A 9,619-nucleotide genomic window follows, 5' to 3' on the forward strand; every position below is an offset into this window, starting at 1 on the left:
TAATTTTTTAAAAAAAAAATAGAATTAAGGTATGATATACTATTTATTATATAATGTATCACTCAATTGATTATGATGCACCTACATCATTATTATTATTATTATTATTATTATTATTATTATTAACATAACCTAAGGCTTGTGGAAAAACTATATTAGTTATTTTTTTAATTAGCATGGATTATAATAATGAATGGGTGGTTTTGTCTTCCAAAATAAATTCACACAAAGCTATTTTTAGGAGTCTAATAATTTTTATCCATGTTTATTTGTTATTTTTTAATTGTACAGGATTTCTCGACTTTTCATAATTTTTTACATAATATAATTACTCAGTTACCTTTAAAAGCAAAAACAAATAACTTTGTTCCAAATGCTTTTTCAGTATTTCATTTTGGCATACTTAGTGTGACTATTCTATTGTCATTGGAATAAAAAAAAAAATTAGGCTTAGCTTTAAGGGCATATTAGTCACTTTCACATTAGGTTTTTTTTGCAATTATCGTATAGTCTTATTGGTGATTTGGTGATTTGATTAATAAACAAAAGATAAAGTTGTTGGCATGTTCATAGAATACACCAGCCACCCTACCATCTTTGGATGGTGCATGTGGTGGCTCACGGTAAAACATAAACCAGTTTCCTTATTGTTTTTTGATTCTTAATAACAAGGGCTACCTTAGAAGGCAGCGTGTGTTGCTTAATTTTTAGTAGTTTAATGGCAGTTGGCTTTTTTCTTTTCTTTTCTTTTCTCTTTTTCCCTTGAAATTTAATCCTCATTCTTTTAATTATTATTTATTTTATTTAGGACGGTTTTTATAACTATTTTTTTTAATCTCATCCTTCTTAATTATATCTACATATCAGATTTTATCTTCATTCTTTTGATTGATATTTTATAACATTGACAAATTTTTTAAATTGATTTTTTATTCCATCCTTCAATATTAAATTGAACTTCTTAATTGAACCCAAGTTTAGGATTTAACTGGTTAGGAATTTGAGAGATTAACTTAGGTGTAAGATATTCTCCGAGTTCATTTGTTGTTTTATTTTCTTTTATTACACTCATGTTTTTAATTTTATCATTTGGTATTTGATTTAATTGAATATTGGGCTCCAAAATTTTATTTTTCCTTTATTTAGGATTTTTCATTGATTTTAAAAATATCTCATATCATTTTATATTTTGTTCTTTGCTAGATTTAACTTTTTTAAAAATATATATTTTTTAATTAAATTAAATTAATTTCTCAAGTTTTGTTTTAAAATATATATCATACAATGTGTCATCATATCCATTTATTTTAATATTTTTTTAGGTTAGAAAGAATATATATCTAACCTAAAGCATTGCATTAAGCAAAAAATTATTTTTTTAAGTTTATATTTTTTTAAGTTATATCCTTCATCATTTGATTTATTAAGAGATTAGAATCCTTTTTTTTTTCTATATGTTTTATTGAGTAATTTAAAAAATAATATGGTTTATCTTGGTCTTTTTATTTATCATTCATTGTTAATTTTTTTAATTATATTGTTAAATTAACCTAGTTTTGAGCTCTTTTTTTTTTCAGATATATCCTTCATCATTTGATTTATTAAGATATTAGAATCCACTTTTTTTTTCTATATGGTTTATTGACTAATTTAAAAAATGACATGGTTTATCTTGATCTTTTTATTTATTTATCGTTCATTAATTTTTTTCATTATATTATTAAATTAACCTAGCTTTATGGATCCAGTCAGATCAATTACTCGATTATTGATTTTTTCTTTTTTTTAAGAAAACATTGGTGTTGCCCGAGCATCTTTTTTTAATCATGGTATTAAATTAACTTGATTTAATGGATTCAATCAAGTCAATAACCAGAGTCTCAAATTTTGTTTTTCTTTAAAAACATTAGTTTGGGTCGTGTCATAGCAAATAAGTTTGCTTGAGTCATGTTTTTTTTTTTACATTTTTAAGTGAATTTTTATTTATTTTCAGCCTTTAATATTTGGTTAATTAGCATTGGGTTCCTAATTCATTTTGATTTGGATTTCATGGTATTATCACGGACTTATGCCCTTGATCAAGAGTATTGCGGGTTAAGCATGATTGGCCTTGATCAATCTAGTATGTCAATATCTCAATATTTATTAAAAACAAATATGTCATCCAATGTATCACCATCTTAATGTTTTCAAATTTCCTTGTCCATTATACATCAAACTTTTTACTTCCTAATATTTTAATTTGTTTTAAAAAAACAAGTTATAATAAAATGATTTGACCTATATTGTAGCGCGAGCAAAATAACTAGTAAAGAAGCTAAAAGAAAATGCCATTTCCATCTAGAAAAGATGATTTTATAAATTTTTCTAATTTGTTTAATGTAACTATGGCAAATATGTAATTTTTTTTAATTTTTTTCAAAATAATTTTTTTGTTTAGATTTTTTTTTCTTTTTTTCTTTGAGTTTGACATATTTATCATTTTACACTTGGTCTGTTTATCAATTTTTTTTTCTTATCTTCATTCTTTTGTAATTTTTATTTTTTTCTTCACATTTTTTGTTGGAAAACAAATTTTTATTTTTTATTCTTTACACTTGGCATATTTATCACTTTATATTTTTCCTATTTACATTATTATTTTTTTTGTTATTTTTATTATTTTGTAATTTTTCCTTTTTTTTCCTTACACCTTTTTGGAAAAAATTATTATTTTTTATCCTTTATACTTATCATATTTATCAATATACACTTGGTTTATTTATCACATCTTGATAAACTCATTAATAGAATTAAAAAACAATATAAAACCCTGAAATCAAACCAAAAAAAATATTCATGGGCTCAAATATATTTTTTTAAGCAATTTAAAGGTAAACTCTCCTTAACAAATAAAATCTATTGACATCAAAATTAATTATTTTAACAATTATAATTAATATTAATTTTAATTTTTTCTCTTTATCATTAGAATCCAACTATTTTTTTTCCTCTCTCAAAACATGAACTAACAAATAAAAACAAGTTTTGAAATAAATTTTTTTTTGAAATTCTAAAAACCAGAGAATCCGATATTTATAATTTAAAAAGTATAACTTCTAAAATAAACATTTTGCTCAAAGTTAGAAAAAACTTGTTACTTTTTCCTAACAATTAACTTAAATTAACGTTCAATTTTGTTTTATAAAAACAAAATAAAAAATTGTGCTGGGATAGAATAAAAAAAGTGAATAATGAATGAATCTATATAATAAAAAATCATTATTTTTTGGGCTGTTTAGGGTTTATTTATTTTTTTATTTTAAAAATATTTTAAAAAAAATTTAAAATATTTTTATTTTTTATTTTAAATTAATTATTTTTTTATATTTTTAAATTATTTTTATGTATTAATGTTACAATAATTTTTTTAAATAAAAATATATTATTTTAAGATATATTTTCAAATAAAAACAATTTTAAAAATAATACATTCAAATACTGTTTGAAATACTGTTAAAATAATAGTGAGGCGCCCATGACCCACCCCCCAGGGTTACCAAATTAGGGAGGGAGCAGTAGAGGCTCAGACTCACTGCCTTTCACTTCCTGCCTTCCTCCTTTCCTTTTCTTCTCTGGATAGATAGATAGATCACACCATCATCATCATCAATTAGATCATGGAATTTTGCATTCAAACCCACTCATCTTCTTCTTCTTCTTCTTCTACTGCTTCCTTTTCTTCTTCACCTCTCTGTAATTCCCACCTGTTGTCTTCTGGAAGTAAATTGATCACAATCACGGACACCACCGCCATGGCGTCGGCGTCGTTGTCATGGTCATCACCCTTCTGCGTTTCTTTTCTGTTCTGTGCCATAACAATCACTGCTACCCATAATGCTCTGATATTTTAATAATTAATATTACATTTCTTCTTCTTCTTCTTCTTGTGTATACTTTCTTGGGTTTTCTTTCTTCTCACACATTTATTTCTTGGAACCAATTTCTCTCTCCAATCCAGTAGTAGTATAGGAGGAAGCAGGCTAGAAAATGATGCGTGATTCACTCATCACTGTTGCTACTGCAACAACCATGCCGCCACCACCACCAGCACCTTCATCTCATGTTTTGCCCATCAGGTAATGATTAACATTGACAATGGTTTCTTTAATTTGTCACTTGAGCCTATTCTTGGCTGCTTGATTTATAATTTATGCTTAAATTTGTGTCCCATCTTCATAAATATGAATAAATATTTAGTTTTCATGTATGTATGTACTTGAATTATTAGAGAGGTGAGGAAGAAGGAATTTTTGTGGTATGCGAAACCCCAAATGTCCCTTTATTCTTTACACAATGATCATATCATATCAGGTATGATCATGAACAACACCGGCGTTGGAGGAGAAGAAATGGGAATGTTATTGTTTCAGTTTCAGCTTCAGCTACCCCTCTTTCAATCAATCAGACGACCATGGACTCATCTTCCCGTCGTCTCAAAACTTATCAGGAGGTTGATTTGTATACCATTTTAACATCCTATCTTGCCTTCGTCGTCGTCGTCGTCGTCGTCGTCATCCTACTAATTTGCTGTGAAGATATGTTAAACTATGTTTTTTTGGTTGCATTAATGTCTTTCTTCACCTTTTCTAATCTTGCTACTTATTTTTCATCTTGAAACAATTGCTACCAGGTTGTCAAGTCCGCAAGGGAAAAGTTCACCCAGGAATTCTCCTTCCAATCCAAGGACAAAGACATTTCCCTTGCTAAGGTCCTTCTTCATTATTTTTATGATCATAACTTGATATCTGGTGATCCGTTCCCTTTTCTTTCCTACTTTTCTCTCTTGTGTGCACCTTAACCAAGCTACTTGTTGCAAATTGCGTGCAAGTTGTTGTGTTATTATATATCTTTACGTATCAAAATCTTGTTATTTCTTGGAATTAAATTGATTGAAAGTTTCTTTGTTGGGAGATTCTGAATTCCAGTGTGTTTTCTGCTGGCTGGTCTAGGCTTTGCTGTACATTGCATCAGAAGATGAGGCATTTATCGCTCTCAATCAAGAGATGGATGCTTGCTCACTCCTGAATGAGAGGAGAGATGTTTCAGTTGCATCGAATGCCCAGGAGTGGGATTGTGTGGAGCAGATGCCTTTGGCTGGAAAGACAATAAGTGAGTGGGTCAGTGAATTGGACAACATCACCAAGGAGGTCGAAGCAGAGCTAGTTTCAAGAGACATAGGTTGCCATTTGGTTGAACTTTTGGATTCAGTGAATCTAGTCCTTTTTGAGTTGAGAGGCTTCAAAAGATCACCTGTTGTTGTAGATTCAAAGTATTCATACTTGCACACGGTATTAAGCACCAGATGTGGCAGTGGTAAAACTTCATCCTTTTTATTTAATGCATTTGTAGCTAGTTGTTTTATTGCATTGTTCTGGTTCACTTCGTACATTGGGGCTCTTGAATAACTTTCCTATCTGTGATATATGCTTTATTGCTGTGTTCTTTCGTTCTGTGGGTATTCACCACAAATCTGATCATATATTTTCCTTCTTGACAGCAATTTTGCTTAGTATAATTTACATTGAAGTCTGTAGACGACTTGATCTGACCATTGTGGGATCTCGAGTTGGGGAAGATTTTTTGATATGGCCCCAAATGGGGAACCCAGAGGTGCTTAAATTGTTCATGCTCATCTTCAAAATTTAGCTTGGCAGCTCATTGTTCTTACTAAATTTATTCCTTTCTAATGTGTCATTGAAGCATTTCTTTACAATCTGTCGATGACATCCTGTTGTAAAACCTTATTTTTGGACAAACTTCAAACCAGATTTTTCTCATTTTGCTTCTCCTTTCTGTAGGAGCTCTTCAAGGTAACTTCAGGGCACAGCTTGTTTGCAATTGTCAACGGAAGGTGTGTTGAGGACCCTAGATCAAAGGCATCGGATTTAACTGGAAACTCTCTTTTGGGACTTGAGATAGCTACAAAACGAGACATTATAGGGATTGCTCTGGCCAATTTGATTGTGAGTTCTGATTTCTGGAATTTCATCAAATACTTTCCTGTCTTTTACATTTACCAAGATAACCAATGCACTCATTGAGTCCCTTTTTAATTCTTCCATCATTAAGAGTTATTTATTCTCTAAATATGCTTCCTTATGCCCACTTGGGATAAACTAAATCTTAAATTGTGGCAGAGGCTTCACTGGAAACGTGCTTCAAGATCAAATCCTGGATTGATGCTGGCTTCTCCACTTAGGCATGCTCATAATACTGATGAAAAACTTATCAAGTTCCATAGTTCAAGTATTCCTTTGCTTCGGCCTCAAGATCTTAGGTAGTTTTCTTATGTATCTATATGGATGTGTCTGTTATCTTCATTTTCTTCAATGTTTCAGTGGGCCACGTAGCCCTTATCTTCAAGCTGTTTATTTTCAGATTATCATAAAACAGTTAAGCATGTGACATGGGAACAATAACAGGACAACAGGTTGAATTGTTGATTCTTATAATCTTGATACATGCATCAGTTATGCAGCAAGTGTAAAAATAATAATAGAAGAAAGCATCATACTGTGTGTCTGGATCGTACCTAATTAACTTGTGTGCTACATCTTCTTAGTGCCAAATTGTAATTGCTTTCTTTTCCCATTGACCATTCCCAGGGTTTTTGCAAGTGTTGTGACATAAACAGTACCTTGGTTGAAGCATTTTATGCCATCAAGATGGATGGGGTTTTAGCTGGTTTTTTGGTGCTATTGTTTCTGCCCATAGAGTCTCTGAGATTATTGAGCCAGTGTCAGTGTTTCCTTTTTTCCTTCTGGTGAGGAATCTTTGTCACTCGTGCAGAAGAAAGGGCTTTGGAAAGTTTTTTGGAAGTCTTGATGCTTTTTAGTTTGTCTCCACGTATCTATTTGACACTGCTGGTTCTGCTTCTGCTCTTTTCCCCCTCTCTTAAAAGATGTGATGCTGCATTGTTCTTATCCGTAACCTTGTTATGGATCTTCTGTCAGTTTGCCATTTTCATGTCCACCTTTTCTTTCAAGGATGCCTTATTATTGTGTGGTTGTGTAAATCGGATGAATTTCTTCTGTGAATTTTGATTTGTTAGTTCCAGGTGTTGATTTCTCTTTGATCGACCAAGCCATTCAATCAATGCTTTCGCGCGCCTTGATTGCCCTGTTTGGTATCGTGTTATCTTCTTCAGTGTTGGTTCCTCCTGGCATTCTTTGCTGTGCTGTGCTCGTTCTCTATCCTGTCTTCTTTAGGACATCTGCTGGTTTTGTTTTTGTGTCAGATGTGGGTCTTGGTGACTGGTCTAGTTGTTGTCTTGGTCTTGGCAGTTTTCTTTGAATTCTTTGGGGTTTCTTCTGCTTCCTTTTGGTAGTCTTTCCAGTTGGCTTTGTGGCTGCAGGTGACAGGAGTCTTTTTCGCTTTTGCATGGTTGTTAGGCTAGGTTTTTTTTTTTTTTTTTTTGTGTGTGGCTGATTTCTTGCTTTATTGTTTGCCGGGTCTCATTTAGTCATTTACTTATTTGCTAAATTGCCTTTTTACTGCTCAGACTGTCTTTTCTATGGTCTTTAAACATGTTACCGTTTTGTATTATTCGAAGCCTCTTGCTTATAACCTGCAGATGCCCTTGTACTATGAAGAAATACTTGATTTCATGAATAGCACTTTCAAGTTTTGTCCATTTTACTTGTTCATGGAACTAAAGAAGCAAGATTAGAAACTGTGTTTCAAGTTTCAACCTTTGGTTCAGGCTAATTCTTTCTAGAATAGGAAATGCATTCTACTTGAGCAAAAATTTTACTTGGCTTCTTTAACATATTCCTGCCTTTCATTTTCTGGGGAATTGCTCTCTTTTGGGATAGTGATATTTTATTTCTGTGGGATCATGAGATGACATCTATATTAAATCTGCTTGCATGCCATCTACTCATTCTCAGAGGATTAGAGGGTATATTTTAAGGATGTGACAAGCATCTGCTTGTTATGATTTGTTGTATTACATTAAGAGTCTGGAAAATAGTTTGTTGTTTGAGATCCATGGTTATTGTAACCCATAAACTGAACTGTGATTGGTGAGGGTGGTTTATGCATTTAAACTTTATGATATTTACTACATTATATTCTGAGGTTGCATGGCTGCAACAGTCACTCTTTTTTTGGAAGTTGCTTTTGTACTGTTTTGTCATGTCAATCTAATTGGCAAATGGCAGTGGCAATGACTTCAAGTTTATGTCTATCAGCTATGGTCAGGCTGTAAAATGTTTCCATACAAGGTGAAATTGGCCCTCTCTTTTCTTTTCATAATGAAATGCATAAGTGTGCATGTAAATTTGGAGTTCAACTTAGAGCTGAGCTTGCATCTGAACATTCTAAATTGGAAGATAAACTATCTAGCATTGCAATTGTTATATTAGCTCTGGAAGATAAACTTCCTTTCATGCATACCAAACTGAATTACAGAATTCTTCACAGGCTGGCTGTCATGGCTTCGGAAAGATTGTTGATTCTGCAACCGCATAATTGGGCTTTGAGGAGAGACCATGGCATGATGCTGTACTATAACAGGTATAAATTTGGGATCTTCATGCCTTGACAAAAATTGCAACGCATTTCACTATGGTGTGGTTGAATTAATTGGTTGCAATTGCAGGAAATATGGTCAGGCAGTGCAAGAGCTTAGCATTTGCATGGCATTTGCTCCAGAAGAAGAGGCGAAAGTCCTAGAAGCATTTGTTGAGAAATTGCACTTGTTGCGGCTTGAATCATCATGGAAGTCTTTGGGACACACTGGTCAGCTAACAGTTCCTTGAGGTGTTTGTACATAAGTCTCCCTCCCTCCTCCCCTTCTCTTTGTAATTAAAATGATGTTCCGTTGTTTGTTGCAAGAGTGTGTTTGTGTGTATATGCGCATGCGCGCGTGTATGTTAGATTCATATTGTAAACCTGACTGAGTCAAATATGGTGGTTTTAATTTAATTAGATAGAAAAAAAAAAAAAAGTAGATGAATCAAAATTTTATAAAAAAATAATTATAATAACACGAGGAGAAAATATTTTTTACAAAAATAAACAAAATATGTATCTCATTATTTTACAACCCATTAAATATAAAAGAACAAAATGGGGTAAAAAAAAACATAAAAAACTAGTTCTGGTTAAACTAAGTTAATATGATAAACTTGTAACTTCAGTAATCAAGGCTGAGTCAATCTGTGATATTTTATTAAACTCATGATCCAGATTATGAGATTGAAATAACCCAGTAAGAAAAATAAAAAGAATTATAAAGCCTTCTTTTCTTAAAAAAGAAAACATGTTAACTTTTTAAATATATGATTCTGGTCATTGGACTCAAAATACTTTATTTGAAAAAAACCATGAAGTTCAATTCTCAATCAATCAAATATTAAAAGATAAAATTAAAAAAAATTAGATATACAAAGGGTTCAAAAAGTAGCAATTAAAAAAATAAGGATTAAGATTCAAATATCAAATAAATTTTATATTTGATTGAAGAGTAAAATTGAGAAGAGAATTTAATTTAGCAAAAAGACCCAAAAAAATTAAAAGAATAAATATAAAAATTGATATAAAAAATAAAAATAAATTTTTGATTGAAAGGTGA

The 9,619-nt window shown here is 31.1% G+C and overlaps 1 protein-coding gene across 4 annotated transcripts; it reads left to right on the forward strand.

The window, feature by feature from the left end:
• Positions 1 to 3,530: 3,530 nt before the first annotated feature.
• On the forward strand, positions 3,531 to 8,970 carry LOC133700416 (uncharacterized). 4 transcript variants are annotated; one of them, XR_009843391.1, is made up of 9 exons: positions 3,531 to 4,118; positions 4,354 to 4,492; positions 4,673 to 4,750; positions 4,992 to 5,355; positions 5,540 to 5,652; positions 5,841 to 6,005; positions 6,180 to 6,319; positions 6,648 to 6,805; positions 8,467 to 8,559. XR_009843391.1 is itself a non-coding variant. In XM_062123935.1 (9 exons), the coding sequence occupies exons 1-8, from the start codon at positions 4,030 to 4,032 to the stop codon at positions 6,428 to 6,430; spliced, it is 1,098 nt and encodes a 365-aa protein (XP_061979919.1). In that variant the 5' UTR covers positions 3,531 to 4,029; the 3' UTR covers positions 6,431 to 6,472; positions 8,467 to 8,559. The 4 variants fall into 4 exon arrangements, 3 of the variants coding, with proteins under 3 accessions (XP_061979919.1, XP_061979918.1, XP_061979920.1); XM_062123935.1 differs by lacking the exon at positions 6,648 to 6,805 and adding an exon at positions 6,421 to 6,472; XM_062123934.1 differs by lacking the exon at positions 6,648 to 6,805 and adding an exon at positions 8,645 to 8,970 and having other exon boundaries at positions 3,532 to 4,118.
• The last annotated feature ends 649 nt before the right edge of the window (positions 8,971 to 9,619 follow it).

This window comes from Populus nigra, chromosome 8 (assembly GCF_951802175.1).
Source record: "Populus nigra chromosome 8, ddPopNigr1.1, whole genome shotgun sequence".
Taxonomy (NCBI): Eukaryota; Viridiplantae; Streptophyta; class Magnoliopsida; order Malpighiales; family Salicaceae; genus Populus; species Populus nigra.

What these genes read in the sequence shown, in the direction of transcription:
- LOC133700416 (XM_062123934.1), top strand. Translation starts at nt 4,030, where the DNA reads ATGATGCGTGATTCACTCATCACTGTTGCTACTGCAACAACCATGCCG. An exon ending in GTCTCAAAACTTATCAGGAG is followed by an intron (nt 4,493 to 4,672) that starts GTTGATTTGTAT and finishes AATTGCTACCAG; the next exon opens with GTTGTCAAGTCCGCAAGGGA. An exon ending in ATGATGCTGTACTATAACAG is followed by an intron (nt 8,560 to 8,644) that starts GTATAAATTTGG and finishes TTGCAATTGCAG; the next exon opens with GAAATATGGTCAGGCAGTGC.